Here is a 24420-nt window from a genome sequence, read left to right as displayed (position 1 = left end):
TTCTGCCCGTCTGAGCAGGACTGAATGAGAAGTCGTTGCACCCTGGAAGGCTGTCTCCCCCTCAGCTAAGAGGGAGGAGGGAGAACCCTGCTTGTACAGCCGATCCATCTCACTCCGTCTCTGGTCAGAAAAGCCTTCTGTTATTTTATAATTCTGCACACTCCTTACAAATTCTTCGGCTTCTGTACCTGAATGGCTGTTGCTGCCTTCTGTATCCTCCCCCGTCTCCACCCCCTATCAAGTAGGGGAGCTTTGCAAGCTTGGGTCTCCAGGGCCTGCACTCAGCACCTCCTTTCCCCCTTTGCCCTGGCCCCTCTGGCCACCCTTTGTGCTTTCTTAACCAGCTTCCTCCTGCCTCCCACACTGAAGCCTGGATTCGGAAAGTCCAGACTCAAAGGGCTCTTGTTTTATTATCATTTCCTTCTTGCATGGCTGCATATGTTAATAGAGCCACGGAAATTTGTATTGGCTGGTGTTCCCAGAAACCAGGCAAGCCCTCTGCAAGGAATTTCATAGGCTATGCCTTCACATCGGCTGCCTTTTCTGTTTGACTGTCTCTGAACTGAGGCACAGTGGCGTCTCCACACTGAGAGACTGGATAGGGTTGCTCAGTAGGGGTAGGGGCTGATGGGTGGGTTGGTGTGTGGGGACCTCAGCTGGTCCTGTGGGATAGTCACAGGACCTCTCGGAAGTGTGTTTGTAGGCCAGTGCCCCTGCTTGCATGCTATTCTCTGTATGTACCTGGGATAGATGACATCATCATATGGCCAACAAACTGGCATCAACAGCTTACAAACAAGCCACTGGCAACTGCTTTCCTATGGACAGTGCTAAGCAGAGCTGAGTTGCCTGAGGTCTCTGGTAGCAGTCTGGACGTGTTATACCCCACCGCTGGCAGATACCCTGCCAAGTGCAGGTGGGACCTTGTTCAGTCCTTGTTGTATTGTGTGTGTGTGTGTGTGTAGTTGTGTCTCTTGACACTCTCCCCCGCCCCCGGCTCCCCAGCCTTTCCCCCAGCATGTCACTCTAGACATAATCCAGTGAGGGAGAGCAGAAAAAAAAAATCCTTATTTTTCTCAATGAGACTAGAATATTCTTATTCTGCATCAGTTTTTCTTCTCACTGCCTTCCCCTTAGCTGATTCACGTCAAAGAAGGGGAAGATGCGCATGTGTAATTAAATCCCATGAATCCGCGCTCATCGGGGTAGTGCTGGCATCGGGGACCTACCTGGAGAAGGGAATCCTCACTGTGGAGCAGCAGGCCCTCTGCCAAGTGGCTGAGTCACCCCGGCAGGAGCCCTGCTGGAGTCTGTGCAGGGCCTCTGCGCATGCTCACTCCAGAAGCCAGTACAGGCAGAGCCAGGGAGACCTATTTCCATTGGACAGGAGTCCGTCCATGTAGCCCGAGGTTGGAAAAACCTTCATGAAGAGATGATTCTGGCCATGGCTTCTGTTACTCTTTATGACAGCACATGATTTAACAGTGGTGTTTTCTCCTGGTCAAAGTGCGGGGACGATGGCGTTCCTCTAGAAGAGATCTTTGTCTTCCTTCCTAATAATTCTCTTATTAACTCCACCCCTGTGTATGTTTCCCTGCATAAATCAGACTGCGTTGGTGCTGTGGGTTGATTTACTTCCCTGTTTCTAACAGCTGGAATTCACACATTTCCTGGTTTCCTGTGGTTCGCCCTGTGCTTGTGTGGCTTATCCCCGCAGCTGGAGAAGGGAGAAGGCCTCCGAATAAACCCGGGCAGTTTACTTCAGGCCCCAAGTCAGGCGGCCAGTGTTTAAAGCCCAAGTTATAGGCCATTTCCTACTTCCTACCTCTGCCGTCAGAGATCTGTAAACTCACTGTTGGCCTAAACGGTTTGACTTCCAGAAACTCTTGCTCTTGGGGTAGAGGACGTTCATGGGAAGGCCTTACAGAAGCTTCCTGTGAGCCACACAGAGGAGGCTGAAGGTAACTAACAGCCGCTTTAAGTCAGGAGGGAAAGGAACCAGCCTAAGGACTGAGGATGGAGAGTGAAGTAAGGCCCTGGTCTGAACGTTCAGACAGGGGCAGGAATCTTCACTTGGCCTGCAGGGTGGGGCCATTTAATCGGGATGCAGGGTAGTCTTCTTTAAACGCCTCCTGCCACTGCAGTGTGCAGTTGCGTGGTGGGCCCAGGGGTTGCCTTTCGTGCAGACGCTGTTTGCTGTTTCATATCAGCATTGTTCCTTCTAGAAAGCTCTTCCTCTCTGACTGCGTTTTCTGGGCATCCCCAGAGCTGGTGCAGATTGTGTATAACACTGGTTGTTTGATTTTAGGCCTAGATAACATACACTCCCCACCTCCAAATCTGGATAGCTATTCCTCCCATCCCATGAGCCCCAGCACCGGAGAGAATGGGACACAGAAACCAGAGAAAAAGGAAATGAAATGAGTCGCTTGCGTCACTTGTAAGAAGGTTTGATTCAGAAGACATTTGTGAAGGTTGTTGAAGCCCAGCCAGGGCTTATTAGGAGGATACCCACACATTCCACATCTCAACCCCATGGGAAACCAAGTCCAGGAGGGGAGACACGTCTGGAGCCCCGTGCTTGGTTTTGGTTGTGAAGGCTTTGATTTTGGCAGAGCAGGTAAAGGTTTCTTAGGGCTCAGTGAGCCCTGCTGTTTGGCGCCTTTACCGCTGTTGTGTTTCCATTTTGGTATGGATCTTCTTTTACAGTAGTGCCCCTTGATCTGGGCAGTGGAGCGGGGGCTCCTCGTGAAGCCACAGATAGCAGCAAGCGCTACTGTAGTTGTGGGTATGCATATATCTATGATCAAAATTTTAAATTACAAATTAGGCACAGAGAGATTAATGACAAAAGCTAATGATAAAATTAGAACAGTTAAGGCAACATGTTATAAAGGTTACATGAATGTAACCATGTGCATGGTGGCAACCTTCCTGCTGACCACAGGTAACTTAAACTTTGGAAAGTGAACCCAAAAAGCAGAATCTGTATTGCATGCATTCACTCACTCATTCATTCAGCGAACTATTTATTGAGTTCCTTCTTTTTTCCAAGTCTAGTTCTGAGCACTAAAGACACAAGCTGAGCAGGGTGGCTCCCTCACTGGAATTCTTTTCGTATCTCCCCTGTGGTTTGCCTTACCCCCTCCCCACACTAGTCTCTGTTGTCACAGGATGCACTAGGAGCTGCCCTCTGGAGCATGGGTAGCAGCCCCCAGCTGACCAATGCTGTTGGGGCAGAGAGGCCTCTCAGCGGGGGTGCACGTGTCTGGCACCACTGTTTTTATATTAACAGTATTAGCATACTGTTATATGCTAGTGTATATAATTATGCCTGCATGAATTAGTAGTTTTTGACACCATCTAAAAAAAGAATTTTAAGCTGATTTTCACATTCTGAAGTTTGCTAAAAAGCTTCCAATAAAAAGTAAGCTTCATGGACTGGAAAGTTAGCTCAGCTAGTAAAGGACTTGCCTGTCAATCATTCGGACCCGAGTTTGCCCCCCAGAACCCATGCTTAAGAAAAGTTAAACCTGGTGGTTGCTGCCTTTAATCTCAGCACTCAGGAGGCAGAGGCAGGCAGTTCTACGTGAGATAAAAGCCCAGCCTGGTCTCCATAGGCCAACCAGGGCTACATAGTAAAGGCCATACCTCAGAAAAACAGCAAACCCTGCTATGGTGGTACAAGCTTGTAATCCCAGCTTGGGAGAGGCGGAGACTAACAGACCCCCGTGGTCCTCACTTGCCAGCTTTTCAGTCTCAGCTTCTGCAGGTAGGTTAGTGTTTTTCTTTTCTTTTCTCTTTGTTTTTAAAAAAATGTGGTGGCACTTTCGGAGCAAGAGCTGTGGCTGACCTCTGGCTGCCACACCCAGGTGCACAAGTGAGCACACACATTTCTTCACACACGTCCATGTGTGCACACGCAGATACAATGAAGGAACTGGGTGAAACCCTAGTTACTGAAATAAAACTTCGCTTGCTCCTTTATCTCTGTGGACACTAAGAAACTCTATACTCTTGACAATTTTTGCCTAAACCAGTGGCCAGTCATCATAGAGGTGGCTCTTGTTTTTCAGCTTGTTTGATTGTTTGTTTGTATTCCATCCAGAATTCTTTTGAGTCTTCAGGAACTGTTAAAAATCAGCATTCATGTTCGAGCATGGTCGTACATACACAAGCAGGCCAACATTCTGATATACAAAGCTCTCTTAACACCAGCGGAGGAATAGGCAGTTCGGAGATTTATTAAATGGCAAAGGATAATTATTTTTAATAGCTTTAAGGTTGAGCTACATGCTTTCGGTGACACACACACCTCTGCTGCTTTTTTTTCTTTTGCCTTTTTAATGTGAGACAAGAAAAAGTACATCCTGGACATTGATGAAAAGTAGGTTAATATTTTTTAAATGAGATCGTTTGGAGTGTTACCAAATGGCATATGTATGGTATAAATGCACCTCTTTAGCTAATTTCTAGTGAAATTATTAAATGAGATGAAAACAAGGTGATTGGGGGAGAATTTTGCATTAATACCCAGATGCTCAGAGTTCAATATATGATGTCAGGGTCACTCCGTGTCTCCCTCTGGGTTGGCAAAGCTCACTCCCCGAGCCCCCAGCAACTGAAGGATCTCACTTTTCTTTTCTTTTGTTTTTTTCTCTTTTCTTTCTCCCTCCCTCTCTCGCTCCCTCCCTCCTCCCTTCTTTCCTTTTTTTTTTTTTTTTTTTTTTTGGTTTGGTTTTTTGAGACAGGGTTTTTCTGTGTAGCCCTGGCTGTCCTGGACCTCTCTCTCTGTAGACCAGGCTGACCTGTAACTCACAGAGATCCACCTGCCTATGCCTCATGAGCGCTGAGATTAAAGGCATGCATCAACCACTGCCCAGGTAGGATTTTAATTCTTGATTTTGGGGGGAACAGAAATGAAAACTGGTGCAGAATTTGCAAGGCTAGATGGATAGATATAGCCAGCCCTGTGGTCACCAGAACCAGGTTACAGCCTTGCACTGTAGCACTGGGCGCAGTTTGGAGCAGTTTTGGTCCCCAGTTGCATCACCTAAGGCAGGGACCTGGGACAGCACTGGGTGGCTGTAGTGGTGATGCCACTGAAGACCACCACTGTCCACAGGAGGAAAGCCGCGGTTCTTTGGGCTGACAGAATAGTCTGCTCCTTGTCGCAGGGGAGCCCTGGGACTAACTCCTTCCTACTTTTAAGGTTTGAACTCAACTTTTTATTATTGTTCTGAGATTTATTTATTTTTATGTTACACATGTGAATGTTTTGTCTGTGTGTATGTTTGTGTGACATGTGTGTGCCTGGTGCCCACAGAATCCAGAAGAGGCCACTGGATCCCCTGGAACTGGAGCTACAGATGGTTGTGAGCTGCCATGTGGGTGCTGGGAGTTGAGCCCGGGTCCTCTGGAGGAGCAGCCTGAGCCACCACTCCAGCTCCAGAACCACACTTTTCTAGGGTGTAGTTGTTTCTTGCAAGTTTGGAGTAATTAACAAAATAGAGTACCTATTGTCATGTGCTTAGGAAGATCAGCTCCAAGCTTCTCCTCCACCCTACTCTCTTTAGTTGTGAATTCCCGTGTGCAGCTAATTCCTCAAATGTGTTACTGTGTCCCACTGTCTCCAGGAATACTTACTGATGTGGACGGGACACACTAGTTAATTCATTCATAACTTTTATGATTATATTTAAGAGTCATCTTTGATACAGTATCATTGAAATGGTTTTAGGAATCAAAATGTACATGTAGGGGTGGGGTGAGAGGAAGCTATAATCAGACTTGACAGCTATCATTTTAACAAAATTCTAATGAAGAATGGTGTCTCAATCTGGAAAAGAATAATTTATGAATAATTTAATTTGACACAGATTTTTAGTTACTTTCCTCAAAGATACTGGTTTGTCTCATTGTTTTGATTGGTTACTCTTGAATTGTTTTGAATGGTTTGTTGTGTGTGTGTGTGTGTGTGTGTGTGTGTGCTAAAGGTCATTATATATAAGAAGTCATTGTTCTAGTAGTTTCTCCTGTATCTATAAGAACTGGAGAGAATCTTTTCTACCCTTGCTTCCCTTTATGGAGATAGTTTCCTCTTTTCCACCTCAGAAAAGGTGACCAGTATGTCCACCAGACCAGTATGTCCACCAGGGGAAGGAGGACTCTGGCCAGAGTCTCTCTGGGTCTGGCAGAAGTCATAGTCAAGCCCCTGTCTCAGTGCCATTCTTCAGACTTTCCGTTCTCAGCTTTACCCTGCTAAGAGCCCCTGTACACTGGCTTTGTGGCCATAAACCCAAGGGCAGGCAGAGCCCAGAGGAAGCAAGACAGCATATAAGCCCACAATGAAGAAGGGCGTTCCAGCCCACTCCTTTAGAGAGCAAATGTCTCAACCCACACATGCTATGTGCACCTTTTCCAAGGCAGAAACCCTGGGTCAGTGAAAAAATAAAATGGAACAGGATTGAGTGCCCAGACCTCAAGATCTCCAGTCCAGCCAGGAGGTTCTCATAGCCCCTCTCTGGAGTTACAGGGAGGGAGAGTCAGGGCCAGGGCATGCCTGCCTTACCCCTCTATTGCTTCCTTCCAAGAAGGAAGAACAAACAAACAAACAGAAACGCAAAAACAAAACAACAGGCACATAGCATCAGAAGTCTGTGAAGTTCCATTTATGCCTCCATCCTTTTGGCCTCTGGTCCAGTAGATCTGGCCTTAACTGTCATCTGTTCAGCCTAACTCCTTATTCCATTTAGATTTTGGCATGGGCAGGAGGGCAAATCCAGAGCAGTTGATTGTAGAAGGAGCAGCGGGCTGCGTTCCTGGTCCGGATCCCGGCTAGATTACCCCCGAAATAATTACACGGAAACTGTATTCATTTAAACACTGCCTGGCCCATTAGTTTCAGCCTCTTATTGGCTAATTCTCACATCTTGCTTTAACCCATATTTAGTAATCTGTGTAGCACCACGAGATGGTGACTTACCGGGAAAGATCCTAACCTACATCTGTCTCGGGTTGGAGAATCATGGCATCTGCCTGACTCTGCTTTCTTTCTCCCAGCATTCTGTTCTGTCTACTCCACCCACCTAAGGGCTGGCCTATCAGGCCAAGCAGTTTCTTTATTAGTTAACCAATGAAAGCAACACATAGAAAGAAGACCCACCTTCATCAGTTGATCTGTATCCTATGCCAGCCTGTGCCAGGCCCCGTGTGGAGATGTTACCTTGTAATTTCAATCCAGGTCCCTGGTCATTTGTTTCACCCACTTGGTGCTTTTGGTTGCATGGTAATTAACGAAAACATTAAGTTATGATAATCCTAATAGCAGGAGTCAAATTTCCTATGTGGAAGAGAATGGTTTCAGTGTGGCACTGTTGGCAGTCCTTCCAGCGTGTGTGTGTGTGTGTGTGTGTGTGTGTGTGTGTGTGTGTGTGTGTCTGTGTGTGTGTCTGTGTTGTTTCTCAGGTGCTATTCACCATGTTTTCTGAGACGGGGTCTCACATTGACCTGGAACTTTAACTGGCCGTCTCCGTTCAGGTCCCAGGGATTGACTCCACCTCCCCAGTCCTAGGAGTGCAAGTGCACACACCATACTCAGGTCTTTTACGAGAGTTCTGGGATCAAACTCCAGTCCTGGGGCCTGAAAAGCCAGTACTTTACCACCGTGGCCACCTCCCAGCTTGCTTCCTCCTCGGAAGCAACTGCTATGGCTCCTGCTGCTCTGGGCCTCCTAGAGAAGCGAGGGCGGTTGATACTTCCAACGCCAGCGCCCTTCCATACATTCTTCATGTGTTACGTGTGCGGTGCACATGCCTTCCTTCCAGACACTGGCCTCAGGAAGGGAGAGTTCACCTCTGCTCTGCCTGGTCTCAGGTAACGCTTGTGATAGACACACACCAGACACGCCAGCTACACTGGCCCTGTGCTGACGAAAGAGGACAGAAGGTGTGGGGAGAGCCACGCCCTCCTGAGGCCTCAGCCCAGAGGGGAGCAGGCCTGTGAGAGTTCGTGGTGGTGTCATCTGCAAGGTGTTTATCTCGGAGAGTGGAGAGAGAAAGCCGGCTGGGAAGACATGGGGACTTCTAAAAGGGGTTTGCAATCTGAATTCACTTTCTTTCTCAGATATTTAAGTTTGACTTCACCACCAAGAGACCAGCTGAAGAACCCTTGCTTTACAGGTGGACTAGTAAACCTGGCACTGTGCCAGAAAGTCTGAACTGGAGAGCGGATGGGGTTCATGCCTAGTGGTACAGTTGCTCCTGGGGAAGGTCGCCAAGCGTGGAGATGGATGTTGGTGATGGTTTCCCAGCCGTGTGACTAGAATGAATGACACTGTGTGTACATTTAAAATGGCTAACTTGGGGGAGAGATGGAGAGATTGCACAGGTTTGAAAGGTTCTGTGGACCTTAGTTATGTCCTTAGCGCCCACAAAGAGCTGGACTTGCAGTCGCAGCATAGAGGTACGAGAGACAGACGGATCTTCTAGTCTGGTTAGTGAGCGCCAGGCCAGTCAGAGACTCTGCCTCAAAAGGAAGCAGATGGCATTTCTGAGGATAATACTAGATTTGTCCTCTGACCTCCACATGCACACACACATGAGCATAAGCATGCACATACTACATACATCCAAGCATAAAGGAAAATTATGGTCAAGATGGTAATTTTAAGTTCCATGTGTTTCACTTCAGTCAAAGGAAGGCTCAGCATCTCAACAAAAGTAAACTTTGAAAGTGAGAGCTAGGTCAGTTGATGCAGGCTTGTGATCCTGCTGCATGGGAGACTGCAAACCTGTAACCTCTCTGCATGGGAGACTGTAGGCCTGTGACCCAACTGCATGGGAGACTGCAAGTCTGTAACTCCACTGCATGGGAGACTGCAGGTCTGTAATCCTGCTGCATGAGGGACTGTAGGCCTGTGATCCAACTGCATGGGAGATTGCAAATCTGTAATCCTGCTGCATGGGAGACTACAGGCCTGTGACCCCACGCATGGGAGACTACAGACCTGTGACCCCACTGCATGAGAGACTGCAGGCCTGTAACCCTGCTGCATGGAAGGCTGTATACCTATGATCCCACGCATGAGAGACTGCAGGCCTGTAACCCAACTACATGGGCAACTGCAGGCCTGTAACCCCGCTGCATGAGAGACTGCAGACCTGTGACCCCGTTGCATGGGAGACTTCAGATCTGTAACCCAGCTTCATGAAAGACAGCAAGCCTGTAACTTCGCTGCATGGGAGACTACAGACCTGTGACCCCGCTGTACCAGAGACTGGAGCAGGAGGCTTTCCTGAACTACAGAGCAAGTCCAAACTTACCTTAATGAGATCCTTTCTTAAACATTTGCAGATGACTACATAGTGGTAGCAATGAAATCAGCATTATAAAGAAGGACTGGGGATACAGCTCAGGGACAGAACACTTGTGGAGCGTACACATGTTTAGTCTCAAGGAAGGAAGAGAAAGAGGGTTAGTTGGCCATTGACTCCATGTAACCTAGGCTGCCTTCAACTCAGGATCTTCTTGCCTCCGCATCCCAAATGCTGTGGTTTCAGGCATGCTCGATCTCACCACCACACCCAGAGAGGATTTTGACAGTTTCATTGCAGTCACGGCCTCTGTCCTACAAGGCACATGCAGAAGTGTTGACTGAGTTTTCTGTCCTGCCCGGTTCCCGCAATCATTAAGTCCCAAAGAAATCAGACGGAAGTCTACATTACTTATAAACTGTTTGGCCCATTAGCTCAGGCTTCTTATTAATTCTTATAACTTATATTAGCCCATCATTCTTGTCTATGTTAGCCATGTGGCTTGGTACCTTTTTTTCGCGAGGCAGTCACATCTTTCTTCTGTGACTGGATCAGGACTGCAGAAAGCAGAATCCTCTTCCCAGAATTCTCCTGTTCCCATTGACCTGCCTCTACTTTCTGTCTGGTCGTCTCACCTATACTTCCTGTCTGACTACTGGCCAGTGTTTATTTAAAATATAATTGACAGAACACAGACCATTGTATAACAGAAGGAGTTAAGAAGGAAGAGTGACTTAAGGGACACTACTATAAAGTATGTCCTGCGTTTCCCTTAGCTATCCTGGTGTGTGGCGTTTGTCCCTGACATCTAGAGGGGAGAATGGGCTGCATGCTGCTCTGGTGACATGGCTCTGGCAGGGCTGCCTTCAATACACTTTGTCCCTTCAATCCTGTAAAGAAATGATGGTTTCCCTTGGCCCACACCTCGACCAGTTCCCACTAGAGGCCTGAGTGAGTTTCATCTTAAATGTTGTCCAGTGTAAATGGATGGGACTTAAGCACAAAGGGGGATGGAAAGCCACAGGTAGGAGCAGGACAGTGGAGGGACTGAGTGGCCCCAGGCTTTCGGGAGCTCACCTGTGTGAAGGCAACTGCAGTGAAGAGAGAGATCTTGGCTAAGTCTCATCTGCTGACCCAAAGGCGCAAAACTGCTGTGCAGCAGGACAGCAAGGGACCTTTCTCGTGGCTTCACGTGTCCTCCCCTGCTTCTCCGGTCCTTTTCTAGGGTCTGAAGGAAGAAAACTGTGAGAATGGGAAAGGCAGTTCCCGCTCTCCTTCCCTGCAGTGGACCACTGAAGACTTTTCTGGGCAGAGACAAGACTCACCTGAGGACCATCTCTCTGTGGCCCAGTGCACGGGATTAAGGCTTTTGTTTTCAGAATCCGGAGTGCTTTGCTGTTTAATGGGTTGTAGTTCTTGTATTAGCTGAGAATGACCAGGTTATAGGCCTTACCAGACTTTTCACCCAGCAAACGGGAGGGAGCAGATTCAGAGAGTAGGAGACAGAAGTGAGAGCTGCTTTTCTTTCGCTCTACAAATGCACTTAATTCAGGGCACCACGTCTTCTTGGCATCCCTGAAGCCAGACCACACAATATCCCCAACACCCCAGGGAGAGTCCATTACCACCTTTGGCCTGGGTTCCTGGGTGTCCTTACAAACTGTATTTTAATTTCACTTTTTGTATTAAAGGACATTTGTCTTCTCATGAATCATCCAGATTTGCACTGCCTGAGGGCAAGTACAAGACCAAGATTAAACCGATTGTTGAGTGGCAGATTCACTGACCAATGAGAGAACAGAATGGGATGGCTGGTGGGACAGGGCTTCCCCTGTGCCCCTTCTGCGACCAAGCTGAGTTTGAGTGGGATCTATCCAGTTCCCCTCCCGACGCCGCTAGGGGTCAGAGGACATGTCACTGCACCGTTCCAGTCACAAGCTGGACCTCCTCTGAAAACATAGGTGTGTGCCACTTTATCCACACTTATCAAAGGAAAATTACAGATAGAAAGGAGAATTTCTGTGTATGGCCACAGAGAACCTGCTTCTCCTGCATCACAATTGGTTAAGGCTGTCTTTCATGTGTGCGTGTATGTGTGTGTGTGTGTGTGTGCGCGCGCGTGCGTGCGTGTGCACGTGTGTGTGTGTGTGCGTGTGCGTGTGCGTGCGTGTGCACGTGCGTGCGTGTGTGTGTGTGTGTGTGTGTGTGTGTAGGGCACATGTGTGAAGGCTAAATACCAACGTTAGGCGTTGTTCCTCAGGATCTGTCTGCCTTGATTTTGAGTCAGGGCCTCTCTTTGGCTTGAGGTTCACCCAGTAGGCAAGCCCCAGGGATCCACCTGTCTCCACCTCCCCAGTATTGAGCTTACTCTGAGAACTCACTGACTGCCACGCCTGGCCTTTGTACACGGGTGTTAGGGGCCAAATTCAAGGCAAGCTCTTTCCGGACAAGTGTGACCCCACACCTTGTAGTCTTACAGATTCCTTGGGACAGAAATCAGCGCCTGTCCTATTAAGTAAGAGACCCTCAAACCTTTTCTGTTGTGTGTGTGCACAGGTCCTAGAAGTGAACACTTAGCCCTGGTGCGAGTGGACGCTAAGAACCAGGGGGAATGATTAATTCACCATTGTCCTGTGAGAATGTTGCCAGGCAAACAGGAGCTGAGCTGGGGACAGTGGTATTCGGCGCAGACACCTGTGTTCCCAGGTCAGACTGACCTCTGGTCCTAGGCCAGACTTGCACAGACAACCTGGCTGGGTTTGTGATTAGCATGGGGTGGGTCCCCATTGAAACATAAAAGGAACTTTTCCTTTCTTGCTTTGGATGAAGGTTTTTATTTATTTTTGCACGTATTTATTTATTTATATATTTTGATTTTTTTTTTTTTGAAACAGAGTTTCTCTGGGTAGCCCTGGGTGTTCTGAAAATAGCCCCTTAGATCAGAGTGGCCTTGAACTCAGAGGTCTGCCTGCCCTTGCCTCTGAGTGCTGGGACTAAAGGCGTGCCTCATCATGTCTGGCTGAAGTTTTTAATTTGTTGTTGTTTTTGAGTGAAAAATTGAATGTGGTAGAAATTTCAGAAAAATGACTTTGTACCAGATGGATTGTTTGTCCCTCCCCAAGAAAATTGTCAATGTCTAGTGTGTGTGTGTGTGTGTGTGTGTGTCTGTCTGTCTGTCTGTCTGTCTGACTGTATGTCTGACTATTTGTCAGTCACTCTGTGTATGCGTGTGTGGAGGCCAGAAATTGATCTTCAGTCTGACATTCCCTTTATCTATATCTATCTGTCTGTCTATCTATCTATCTATGATATTTTGTTTTCTCATAGTCTTAAGATATTTTTATTTTTCTTTCTTTGTCCAACTGCAGTTTCCCCTCCCTCCAGTCTTCACAGCCCCTTCCCCCACCGCCCTTCGCCCCCAGATCCACTCCTTCCATTTCCCTTCAGAAAAGAGCAGATCTCCCCCCATCTATCACCACATTTCAAGGCTCAATGAGATGCCAGCAGGAGGAAACGGGTTCTCCCACTCCCGCCGTGAGGAATCTCACGAGAACACCACGCTATGCATCTGTAACATACATGCAGAGGACCTAACTGAGACACACACAGACTCGCTGGTTATCACTTCAGTCTCTGTGAGCCCCTGCGGGCCCTGCCTAGTTGACTGTGTGGGCCTTGTGCTTGTGTCCCTGACCCCTGTGACTCCTGCTGCCCTTCCTCCCACTCCTGCAGGCGTCCCCCAACTCCGCCAATGTTTGGCTGTGGGTCTTGGCATCTGCTCCCATCAGTTGCTGGATGAACCTCTCTAATGACGACTCAGCTAGGCATCAATCTACCAATCTATGAGTATAGCAGAATATCATTAGGGATCATTTCATTGACTTTTTCTTTTTCAGTCATATTTGGTTCTATCCGAGGTCTCTGGACCATCCAGTCTCTGGGTTCTGGCATTCCAGGCAGTGTCAGGGGTGAGCTCCCCTTTCATATCTTGTTATTTTTGAGACAGAGCCTCACTATGTCTCTCTGGCTGTCCTGGATCTCACTGTGTAGACCAGGCTGTCCTTGAACTCACAGAGATCTGCCTGTCTCTGCCTCCTAAGCACTAGGATTAAAGGTGTGCACCTTCATGACTGGCTCCACCTTAGTTTTTGAGACAGGGTCTACCACTGTTAATTTAGAATGTGTCGTTAGTTCAACTGTCTCTATTCCCTCCCTTTGTTGGTTCCAGACATATGGTACCATGCCTGACGTTTACACCGGTACTGGGGATCTGAATTCCTGTCCTCATGCCTGAGCAGCAGATGTTTTGCCAACTGAGCTGTCTTCTAAGCCCAGGAGTCATTTCTGGTTGTTGAAGGTTGAGTGCGGTGCTGCTGGTGCTTACGCATCCTCACAGATCACAGCACAGTGGGGCTCACACTGCTACTCACACTGCTACTCAGGCTGAGGAGGAGTGGGGGTGGGAGGAGGGTGCCTTAGCGGGTAGGAGCACTCACTGCTCTTGAAGGGGACCCAGCAGCACATGACAGCCGTAACCTTGCAACACCGGTACCAGGGACCCCGGCATTCTCTCTGGCCTCCAACGGTGCCAGGCACACACAGTGGACACACTTACATGTTGGAAACAAAAAAGGCGAGGAAATGCTTGGTAAGGCTGCATGGGAAATAAAGGACCGTGCGGTACTGACTGGTGATGCCGGGCTTGCTCAGTCACTCGTCAGTTTGTACTGCTCCCCACACATCTGGGATCCATCAAGGAGATTAAGGATGCTAAAGGTTTCGATCAGAGGTCCGTGTGTTGAGCACTCTGAAAAGGTTGTTGTAAGGACAGAAAGCACTTCCCTGCAGATCATACTGGGAGCTACCCCAGTTGGCCTGAAAAACTAATTGTTCTGTTCAATTCAGGGTGCAGACAGTCACGTGGCTTTTAATCCAGGGTCAAAGATGGGGACCTGAAGGTGGAGGAGGAGATAGTTACATTGTGGAACCTCTTCCCAACTTCACTCTTTACGGTGTTGAGACTTTTTTTTTAAGTCAGCTAGTCTCATTGTATTGTTCCTGGCATTCCTCTGTGTGTGTCCTCAGGCTCCAGAGAGACTTGCAGCGTGAAGGTCAGAGCCATCGGTACATACCTGTGACCCTGACCCTGCTGTTTAGTTTCCACATACTGAATACTCTGGGAACAGGAAGAAGGAAATGTGGGAAGGTGATCCAGCTGAAGGTTAGGGTGTCTGTGGGGTCATCACATCCCTAGGGCAGGGAGCCAGCACCCCAGAAAGTTGCAGATCTGTAACTGAAAAGGTGTTCTCTTCTTCCTCCCTCTCCGTTCCCCTCTCTCCCTCCTCCCTTTCTTCCTTCACTTTCTCTTTCTCATGCCTGACTGAATCAGCAAACTCAGTTTTTATGAGCTACGTAGATCTACACAGGGGAAAACAGTTTGTCAGTGAGAGGGGAAGGGGGGACAATCCAGATAAAATATCCTAGTGCCCCCAAGTTCAGCTGCTGACCAAAGAATTGGCAGTTTTTTCACAAGAATCGTGTGTAATATATTAGGAAGAGAAACAAAAAATTAGCATTCTTATGATAAGCTCGCATTGGTAACCACAGATTAGTTTTAATCGTTTAATTTGAAGTGCTCTTCTGTTTGCCTGTTTGTTTCTAACTGTTCAACATGGCACTTATTTGACTTTCCGGCCCGCTCCACTCAGCAGTTTGCGGCACTGATGGCTCTCTCCCCATTGCTGGACTGACCCAGGAGTCAGTGCCTGTGAAGACCCTTCCATCAGTTACCTGTCCTGTGCATTCTCCGCCTCTGCTATGCAGCTGTGTGGCATATCGAGAAACTCGGTAGCTGCTTCATGCGATTGTGGTGGTGGTGGTTGTCATCATAACCTGGTCAAGCAGTTTCATGCCCACCACTCTGTAGTAGGAGGACCTTGCCTTGCCTTGTCTTACTCTGTGCAGCTCTATGGCCTGTTACACAGCAGCTCCAGAGTCTTTCTTGGCTCTGCCCTTTCCTGTCTCTAAGAAGGACCCTTGTCACTGGCTCTAAGTTTTACTGGGTTATCCACTAAAACTTCATCTTGGGTCATTAGTCATGTCCGTGAAATGCTTTTCCCCAAACAGGACCATGTTCACGGGGTCTCATGGCAGGATGCTGGGCTACTGCTCAACCTGCTGCCTGTTTGTTCCTTAGCTACGTGTCCCAGTCTTCTCTGATTTTTGTCTCCCAGGGTGCTGTGTACTCAGTAGTTACTAATACATGTTTACTGGCTTGGAAATGTGACTTTGTTTTGAAATAGTTTAAATTCGTGCCTGGATGAAGCGACCTACCTTGGTCCAGGCATGACGATAGACATCCAGGCTCGCAAAGCAAATGCATGCTTCACACTAACGTTGGGCCGTCTAGAAACTTTGAGGAAGAGCTGTTGTGATCTGCCAGTCGTTCTGGGCGGTGAGACTGTTTCTAGGTGCACATCTGGGCTTCAGTTAACTTGAGAAATGGTCTCAAGCTTTAGTAGCCCTCAGCAAGGTAGAAATGCCTCCCAAGAATCCACCCCATTTGACCTTTGTCATTTAGATGCCTTCTTAGAGAGAAAACCCTTGACTTGGGCTTTTAGAGACAGGGAAGAAGTTGTCTTAGTAAGCTTGCTCTTATCTGATTCCTGAAACTGGCTGAGCTATAAAGCCAGAACAGTCGCTGGCTGCTTTCTCTGTTTACAGTCAGCACTGGACTTAGGGTTGGTCAGGGAATCCCTCACCAAGAAGCCTGAGGTTCTAGGCAGCCAGGCTGTAACTCTGTGACCTTGGGCGGACCACTCTGTTTCTCAGGCTCTCCTGTTTCCAGCCTTTTCTGGAAGCCAGGTGGGTGGAGCTAATGGTTTCACCCTGTGTCCTAGTGTCCCGCAGTACCCACTCTTCTAGACTCTTTTCTAACACAAACCTCATGGTTTTCTTTGTAATTAGCGACTGAGTTGGCTGGGGATACACCTCAGGGTGGAGCATGCGCACCCCTTGCATGCACTGGGCCCCGGGTTCAAGTCCCAGCACAACAGACAGACAAAAAGACGGCAGAAACTGGGTTTGCTTCAGAATGAAGGATGGCTCTGGTTTCTCTCACCCACCTGCTTGCAGCGGAAAGCTACAAGGAGACACAGGCGGTGAAAGTTAAAGAAGAACCCATGGAGGTGGACATCCAGGACTCTGCAGTCCCCATGTCACCCAGCCGGACCGTTGGCTACAGCACTTTAATGGGGCGAGAGAAAACTGAACCCTTACAGAAGCTTCCAGAAGGTAGAGTTCCCCCGGAGAGGAATCTCTTCAGCCAGGACATCTCTGTGAAGATGGCTTCTGAGCTTCTTTTTCAGCTCTCAGGTAGGCGGACTGTGGGAACTGTCACTGGCTGAAAAGCCCTTCTTGGGAAGGGGAAGTAACTCACACCATAGGGGGTTTGGAAGGATCTGTTGTGCATCCTGCATTAATGGTTAATGAGATGTTGCCAAATCGAATTCCTAACTCTTTTTAAAAATGTTAAGATTTTATTTATGTGGCGGTCAGATGACAGATTTTGGGAGCTGCTTCCCTTCTCCCACCACATGGAGCCCAGAGGTAGAGCTGAGATCCTCACATTTGGGAGCTGCTTCCCTTCTCCCACCACATGGAGCCCAGAGGTAGGGCTGAGATCCTCACATTTGGGAGCTGCTTCCCTTCTCCCACCACATGGAGCCCAGAGGTAGGGCTGAGATCCTCACATTTGGGAGCTGCTTCCCTTCTCCCACCACGTGGATCCCAGAGGTAGGGCTGAGATCCTCACATTTGACAGCAATCTCTCTGCCTTCTGAGCCCTCTCACCTGCCCAACTGGCTTTAACATGGTTGGAAATCAGAGCTCTGTGCAGTTCCCTGGTGATCCCTTTGGCCAGGCTCAAACATGTACCTCTGGGAAGGTGTAGTGTTGACCTTATTCACAAACATTTCTTTCTAATGGCAAAAGAGAAACTTCCACATCCTCCAAGAGAAATTTTTATTATATATCTTGATGAAAAAATTAAAAAGAGAGAGAGAGAGTAAAAAGTGGAAGCATGAAGGCCGTCTCCAACTGTGGTCTAAAGATGTTTTTGTAGATCAACCTTTTCTCCTTCAAATGTTTGGAATCCAGACATGCAGGAATTTAGCCCTGTGAAGGGTCTGGCCCCTGAGCTGTGCTTTCTGTCTGCCATCCCAAGCTTCTACTGTTTGTCCCCAGAGAAAGACTGGTTTTGTGTGTTTACAGGGCTGGTATTCTGGCAGACACACACACAACCCCTCATCTGGGTCTTCATGAAGTTTTTCCATCAGTCGTTTCTCACTGAAGTTTGATAGAGCAGACACCCTTCACATCCCTGTTATATATGGCACTTGTACCCCTTAGAAACAGGCAGGGAACAAGCTGAAGTCTGTGCCCCCTGACAGGTCAGCTTCCCTGTGACCTCAACTGAGCGGCTCTCAGACAACACTGAGATTCTCTACAGTGGTGGTGATCACTAACTCAGTAAGCTTTGAAGGGCCTTGGCTCATGCTGTCCCTTTTCTAAAGGCCTAGGCACATCTCAGAGCAAGGCTCCATAGGTAGTGATTTAAGAGTATGGATCAGCTGAAGGCAGGACTGTGTGGCTCTGAGAGGACCCACCCTGGCACAGTCACAGCCTAGATGACCCCAGACAAGTCATCCTGCCCAGTCTGCATGCTAGCTAGCATCCGTGGATGCTGACAGGCCATCCAGATCCTCCCTTGGTGTCACTGTTGGAAGGAGGGGAAGGAGGTGTGTGTATAAACACACATAAATTAGCTTCCTTAGTGTCCCATCAGTCAAAGGCCACTGGGAAAGATGTTTAAGCCCATTTTGCAAAACGTCCCCAAGATGAGATTTTATTTTTTAAACCTACCTGGTCATAAGATCTGGAAGCTTTGTAGGTTGGCCAGGTTTTCTGCAAATGCTTCAGAGAAGCCATCGAGAGCCGTGACGGCCATGGGAGAGTCCTCACGTTTGTGCAGGGTCAGCGAGGCTTTGGTTCAACTTGGTGTTCTTGAAAGCTAATTAAATAATTTTTGACAGCTGCTGGATACAGACCCAGGATGCACGAGGAGCAGGTCTACCTCTGGTCTAATGACATCGTTCTGCTGCTGATGACATTTATTAGAATAAGCAGTCCATGACAGCACCAAGAACTCTCTGGCCATCCTCGGAAGGAGCCGAACAAGACAGACCATCGTCAGAGCTAGGGGCAGAGCTGTTGCCACAACTGCAGTTGGAGGGCTTACCTGAGGAGAACAGGGATTCCCAGCTAGGGAAGCCTGGGTAGACACAACTCTTCTGTGCACCTAACCTGCGTGCATGTTTGGGTTTGCCGAGTTAGAATCGGGCAGCACCCACACCTAACTCGCTACTTCTGTTTGATCAGTGTTTAGTAGTTTTGTGGATGCGTCTCGATGCATTTGATTTTCCCAATGAGATAAGAGAGAAACTGGTGTTTCTTTCTAAAACATGAAAGTAAACTGAGTGTAACCCCAAGGCATGTGTTTCATTCTGTCTCCTTAACAGAAAAAGTGAGCAAAGAACACAATCACACGAAGGAAAACACCATTCGGACGACCACCAGGTAGGAGACTGCTATGCCAGGTCACCCCCATGCCCCGTGCACCGGGTCGCTCCCGTGCCCTGTGCCAGGTCGCCCCCGTGCCCCGTGTGCTCAGGCCTGTTTCACCCGTGCATGGGATGCTCTTCTCCAAACCCTGAGGATTCAAAGGAGTTAGAACTTTCTCAACATTTTCTCCCAGAATTCTCAGTTGTTGCAACAAGACAAGCCTCTGGGATAGACAGAGACAAACCTTAGTGTTCGTTAGATATGTACAAGGAACGGGTTGGCTGGCTGGGGAATTTTCCATATGTCATTGTTTTTTATTCCTTACAGTAAGTTTATGAAGTAGGTGTTCTTATCACCTTTGCAGGAGCTTACTTATTTTCTTACTTTTTGGCACTTGGTTCTGAACCCAAGGCCTTTTCCACGGTGAGCAATGTGTTGTGACCCTGAGTTTCATCGCCAGCAGGTGGAAGCGTCTGAACCTGAGGGTTGAAATGGGAGGTGCAGTTTGGAGGCTTAGTCTAGGGCAGGACCAAGGTTCATCTGGTGGTTCTGCGTTGCCCTGGCTCTGCAGCCGTGAGCTCGCTGCCATCCCATCGTATTGAGCTGAAACACTTTCCGGGGGAAAGGATTTTAGAGCAGAGGGAAGACAGTGCTTTTGTATAGTGGCAGGAGCGTGAGTGAGATGGCTCAGCGGGCAGAGGCACCTGCTGCCAAGCCCGACCACCTGAGCTCCGTCCCTGGAACCCACATGGCAGGAGAGAATTCTCCTCTGACTTCCGCACACATGACACGCCCACCCCATAAACAAGCAGTCAAATGATTTTTTTTTTTTTAAAGTTACAAGAACTGGGCACCATGTTATATCCTGTAGTCCCTACTGCTGGGAGCTAAGGCAGGAGAATTGCTTGAGCCTCAGAGTTAAGGCAGCTTAGACAGCAAAGTGAGACCAAGTCTTTAAAAAGAAGAGCGGGAACGTGGACCTGAATTACACTGCAGGCAAGGACGGTTCCCATTGGCAAAGGTTCTGCCCAGCAATGTGGATGGCCCACGTTCTGCCATCAGTCAGGCTTGGTGTTCTCACAGAGCCCTGGAGAACCAACTGCCCTCAATAAAAAGGGAGAAATGGCTGCTCTTCCAGAGGTCCTGAGTTCAGTTCCCAGCAACCACATGGTGGCTCACAGCCATCTATAATGAGAACTGGTGCCCTCTTCTGGTCTGTAGGCACACATGCAGGCAGAACACTGTGCACATAATCAATCAATCAATCAATCTTTTTTTTAAAAAGTGAGGTATATCTGGGCATCAAGCACATCTGAGGAGAGCAACTCTTCCCTGTGCGGGACCATTCCCCACCCTTAGCTTGCTTCCAACTCAGCCCAAGATAGGAGCCACATGGGGAGCCAGGGCCAGATGAGTTTATAGGACAGACAGTCAGGAAACTGGCTCAATCAGGAGTTTGCTTTCCTGGGCAAGCAGAGTTGTATTTTTTTCTTTCCTGACTAATCAGTTGACTGGTTTTATATTTTTAATTCTTTGTATGTATGTGTGTGTATGTGTTTACGTGGGTTTACATGTGTGCATGTGTGTGAGGCCACAGGACAACCTTGGAGTAGTTCTTCAGGTGCTTACTCACTTTGCCTTTTGAGACAAGGTCTCTCAATGGCTTAGATCTCAGCAGGTAGGCTAGGCTGACTGTCAGGCGTGCCCCAGGACCCACCTGCATTTTTTTTTAAAGTTGGGTTCTGGAGGATTGAACTCAGGTCCTCAATGCAAGTACTTTACAAGGTGAGCCACCTCCCGAGCCCTGTTCTTTCGATCCTTGAAACAAATGATAGATAAATGAACGATTTTCTTTCAGGCTGTAATGATCTCATTGCACCATCAAGGTATAGACAGAATTCTCTTGGATTTTATCCCAAGATTTTCTTTTCTACTCAGTTCAGTGGAATTCAGAATATTGGATATCAAAGAGAAATGAACACAAAGTCAGTTTGCCTCATCCTGGGCTATACAGTACTGGGGAAAGAACCTTTGTCCTAGAATGGAAGACTGACCACCCGTCTCTGAAGGGACAGGGATGGACCACTGGTCGTGTGAAGATGGTTCGTAGATTGTCTGGGTGTAAAGCCTGTTTTTTCTCTGGCCTTGAATGTCCCCGCAGGAGATCTGAGTTTATGCAAATGCTCGCTTACTGCCTCCTTGGCGTCCTAAGTCTGTCTGCTGTGTCCCAGAGTCATAACCTCACATGAAGTTGCCGTGATTCATAGTCACTCAAAAACAGCAAACTGATGACACATGCTCATTTCACTTTGCTTCCATGGGACCCTCGAAGGTCATAGTTAGGGTCCCTAAAGTGGAGTGTGAGTCTGGGCTCTCTTGAGGGACTTTAATGAGGAACTCCTTTTGGATGGGAGGGGTGGGAGCAAGGAAAAGTCTATGGAGGTTGTGGCTTTGGCTGGAGCCTCCTTCAGCTCAGTCCCCTAGGGGGCCCTGGAGCAGGAGGTGCTACAGAGTCCACACAGCCTCTATTGTGGGCGCCAGATCCTTGTACCCTAAAAGCTAGAGTTTCCTGATGGAGGTTCCCACTGGGAGGGGTTGTCACTAATTGTACAGAAGGAAGGAGCTAGGCAGGCCCCCAGCAGCATTCCAGAGTGGCTGCTAGATCCTGAAGAGTAAGTATAAGCTAAATACTTACAGAATACATTACAGAAAGGTGTGTGAGACCGTGTCGTTTCATGCTTTTCCCATGCTCTGGGAGGAGGGAGAGGACTGGACTATGCCTCCGTGCTCTGGGAGGAGGGAGAGGACTGGACTATGCCTCCGTGCTCTGGGAGGAGGGAGAGGACTGGACTATGCCTCCGTGCTCTGGGAGGAGGGAGAGGACTGGACTATGCCTCCGTGCTCTGGGAGGAGGGAGAGGACTGGACTATGCCTCTGTGCTCTGGGAGGAGGGAGAGGACTGGACTATGCCTCCGGTATCAGCTGTGCTGGCTGGAACTAAAGCATAATTATAGTTAGAAGAGATTTTTATTTTTAAGCATTCAGCAAAAAGGAATCAATCGTAATTTCTTCTCTTGCTGGGAGATCATTATAAGGAAGAAAAACCTGACTCAAATCTGCCTGAAGCAGTGGAAAAGTTGCTTCCTAGGTGCCTCAACCAGACATGTTCAGAAGCCAGGATTAGACCCAGGGTTATAATTCCACAAAACCCTGGGTGTGTTTTTATTTATTCTGATAGACACCTTGGCCAAATCTACAAATTGATTTCTTTTTCACCCCTTACCTCATGGCTTGAATTGGAGTCAAGCTGGCCCAACTAATTGTCCCTCACCAGGGACAGAGGAGATGACAGCTCTCTGGTTTCTGATTCTTTACCGCTTTCAAAGACCCTTATTTTGTATGCCCAAGGTCAGGGGGGTTAGATTTTGCGTTAGCTCTCCAATAGATTTGTTCAAACGCTCCTTTCTCGTGTATCTGTGTTTTAGTACTTGCTGGGTCAGAGTGTCACCGTGTAGCTTGGTTTGAGCTGGAACTTTCAGCCCTCCTGCCTCAACCTCCCAGGTACTGGGATTGTAGGGATGCAGCACCCCACTTGGCTCAGTTATCCCACCTTTAGTGTTTATTTCCTGGGAGAAGGTAACTGTTTAGGACAGTGGCTTACCACTGGACTCTAGAAGTTTCCAGCTTCAGGAGTTACTATGTAGTTTAACGGTGGAGGAGCCCTGGGGCCGGCCTGCCTGTGCAGTGCAGCCACATGGCCTTTCCCTGCTCTTTCTCATGGATGAATCCTGAGGGTCCTGCACTTGGGCTGTCTTCTGCTCCTGAAGTTTGGGGAGTTACAGGACATGGTGGGCAAAAAGACACAAATTGAAGACTGTTGCTGGCTGCCTTCCTGTCCTACATAAGGCCATAATACCCCTCCATTTGTCCATCACTATTGATTTCTATGTTCATTACACCCACGGGCCTGTGGGAAAGCATAGCAGTCCCCAGTGAAATGCACTGCGGCTCACCATTCCCACTGGCTCTGCTGGGAGGCCAGGGCCAGTTGCTGTGCCTGACATCGGATGCTCACAAAGCCCTCCGGCTGCATGCCCTGCCCTCTCACCCCATTGAGTTTCCCGTTCAGCTACAGCACTGCCCCTCACCTGTACCTCTGTTACAAAACATCCGATATGGAGAACAGAAAATGACAAGAGACAGCATTTCTTGGCAGTTTGTAAAAGGAGACTTAGATGAAGCTAAAGGCTGAGGTGAGCCACTAGCAAATTCCTGGGTTCATTTGTCTGGTTTTTATACCTTGTAATGGAGAATTTCACAGATCCACGGGGATGGAGAGAGGGGCCAGTCACCATTTAGACTGTTGTCAGACCCCACCCTGTGTCACTTTATCTGTTTTTTCCTTGTCACCTCTTCCCATAGATTACTTTGAAGCAAGTTCTAGGCATGAGAATGCATGTATGTGGAATGCATGGGTGTGTACATGTGTGTGATGTACATGTGCGTGTATGTACATATGTGTACATGTGTGTAAGTTTTATCACCTGTGTAGGCACAGCATCATGTTTCTTCGTCTATTGCTCCCCACTTTAATCTTGTGAAACAGTGTTTCTGACTGGTCCCTAGCTCCCAGCAAGTTTCTCGGATTCACCTGCCTCGTGCCCAGCACTAGCGTCAGCGACTGTTCGCAGCTCTTTGTTTTATTTTTATAAAGATGGGGTCTTACTGTATAACTCTGGTTGTCCTGAAACTTACTCTGTAGACCAGGCCTTACGCTCCCAGAGATCCCCCTGTCACTGCCTCCAGAGTGCTGGGATCAAATTTACTAACTGCTTGGTTGACTGCTCGCAGGTTTTCCGTCAGTCCTGGGAATTCAGACTCCTGGTGCAGAAAGCACTTTATCCACTGAGCCACCTCCCAGCCACCTTTAGATTTTCATTTTAAGAAATGATTTGGTTGCTTTTGTTTTATTTGTTATGGTTCTGCTCTTGGAGCTGGGGCCACAGGCAAGTGCTATTCCGGCACTGTACAGGTGAGCCACATCCCCAGCAGGGCCTGGTTTGAGAATGCCCTTTCTTATTTTCGAATCCTAAGACCTTAGAATCAGCTGTGTAAATTAGAACAACTTTCCCAAAAGAAAAGGCAGAAAATAACCCACCAGACTGTACCAGATAGCCAGGCACAAAAATCAATTTACTTAGCAGCTGGAATGATTGGATCATGCAATTCTGCCTTGACCCTGCCTCCCTGCCCTTGTCTGGACCCTTATAAGGGCACCTGCACTGAATGCAGCCTGTAAATTCTCAAGCCACCATCTTTTCACACGTTTAACCTTTAAGAGTCCAGAAAATTCAAGTGTAAGGAGGTCTCCTTTGAGAGCGTGTCCTGGGTGTGTGTAATGCCATCTTCCTGACACACGGCTGAGGGAGAGAGAGAGTTCTTGCCAGAATCAGGAGAGCAGAACAGACCATGGATGAGTCTAATA

The 24420-nt window shown here is 48.2% G+C and overlaps 1 protein-coding gene across 9 annotated transcripts in view; it reads left to right on the top strand.

The window, feature by feature from the left end:
* Znf827 (zinc finger protein 827) overlaps positions 1-24420 on the top strand; it is a 173107-nt gene that overhangs the window by 74089 nt on the left and 74598 nt on the right. For all 9 annotated transcript variants that reach the window (XR_015736017.1, XM_087900542.1, XM_087900540.1 and 6 more), the window contains 2 exons: positions 16449-16688; positions 18893-18950. Coding sequence is in view for 8 of the 9 variants with exons in the window: in XM_087900542.1 (XP_087756668.1) it covers positions 16449-16688; positions 18893-18950 (298 nt within the window). In the remaining variant the exon portion in view is untranslated. The remainder of the gene's footprint in view (positions 1-16448; positions 16689-18892; positions 18951-24420) is intronic.

The sequence above is a fragment of the Myodes glareolus genome, chromosome 22 (assembly GCF_982192425.1).
Source record: "Myodes glareolus chromosome 22, mMyoGla1.1, whole genome shotgun sequence".
Classification (NCBI taxonomy): domain Eukaryota; kingdom Metazoa; phylum Chordata; class Mammalia; order Rodentia; family Cricetidae; genus Myodes; species Myodes glareolus.
This window is presented reverse-complemented; position numbering and strand designations above follow the sequence as displayed.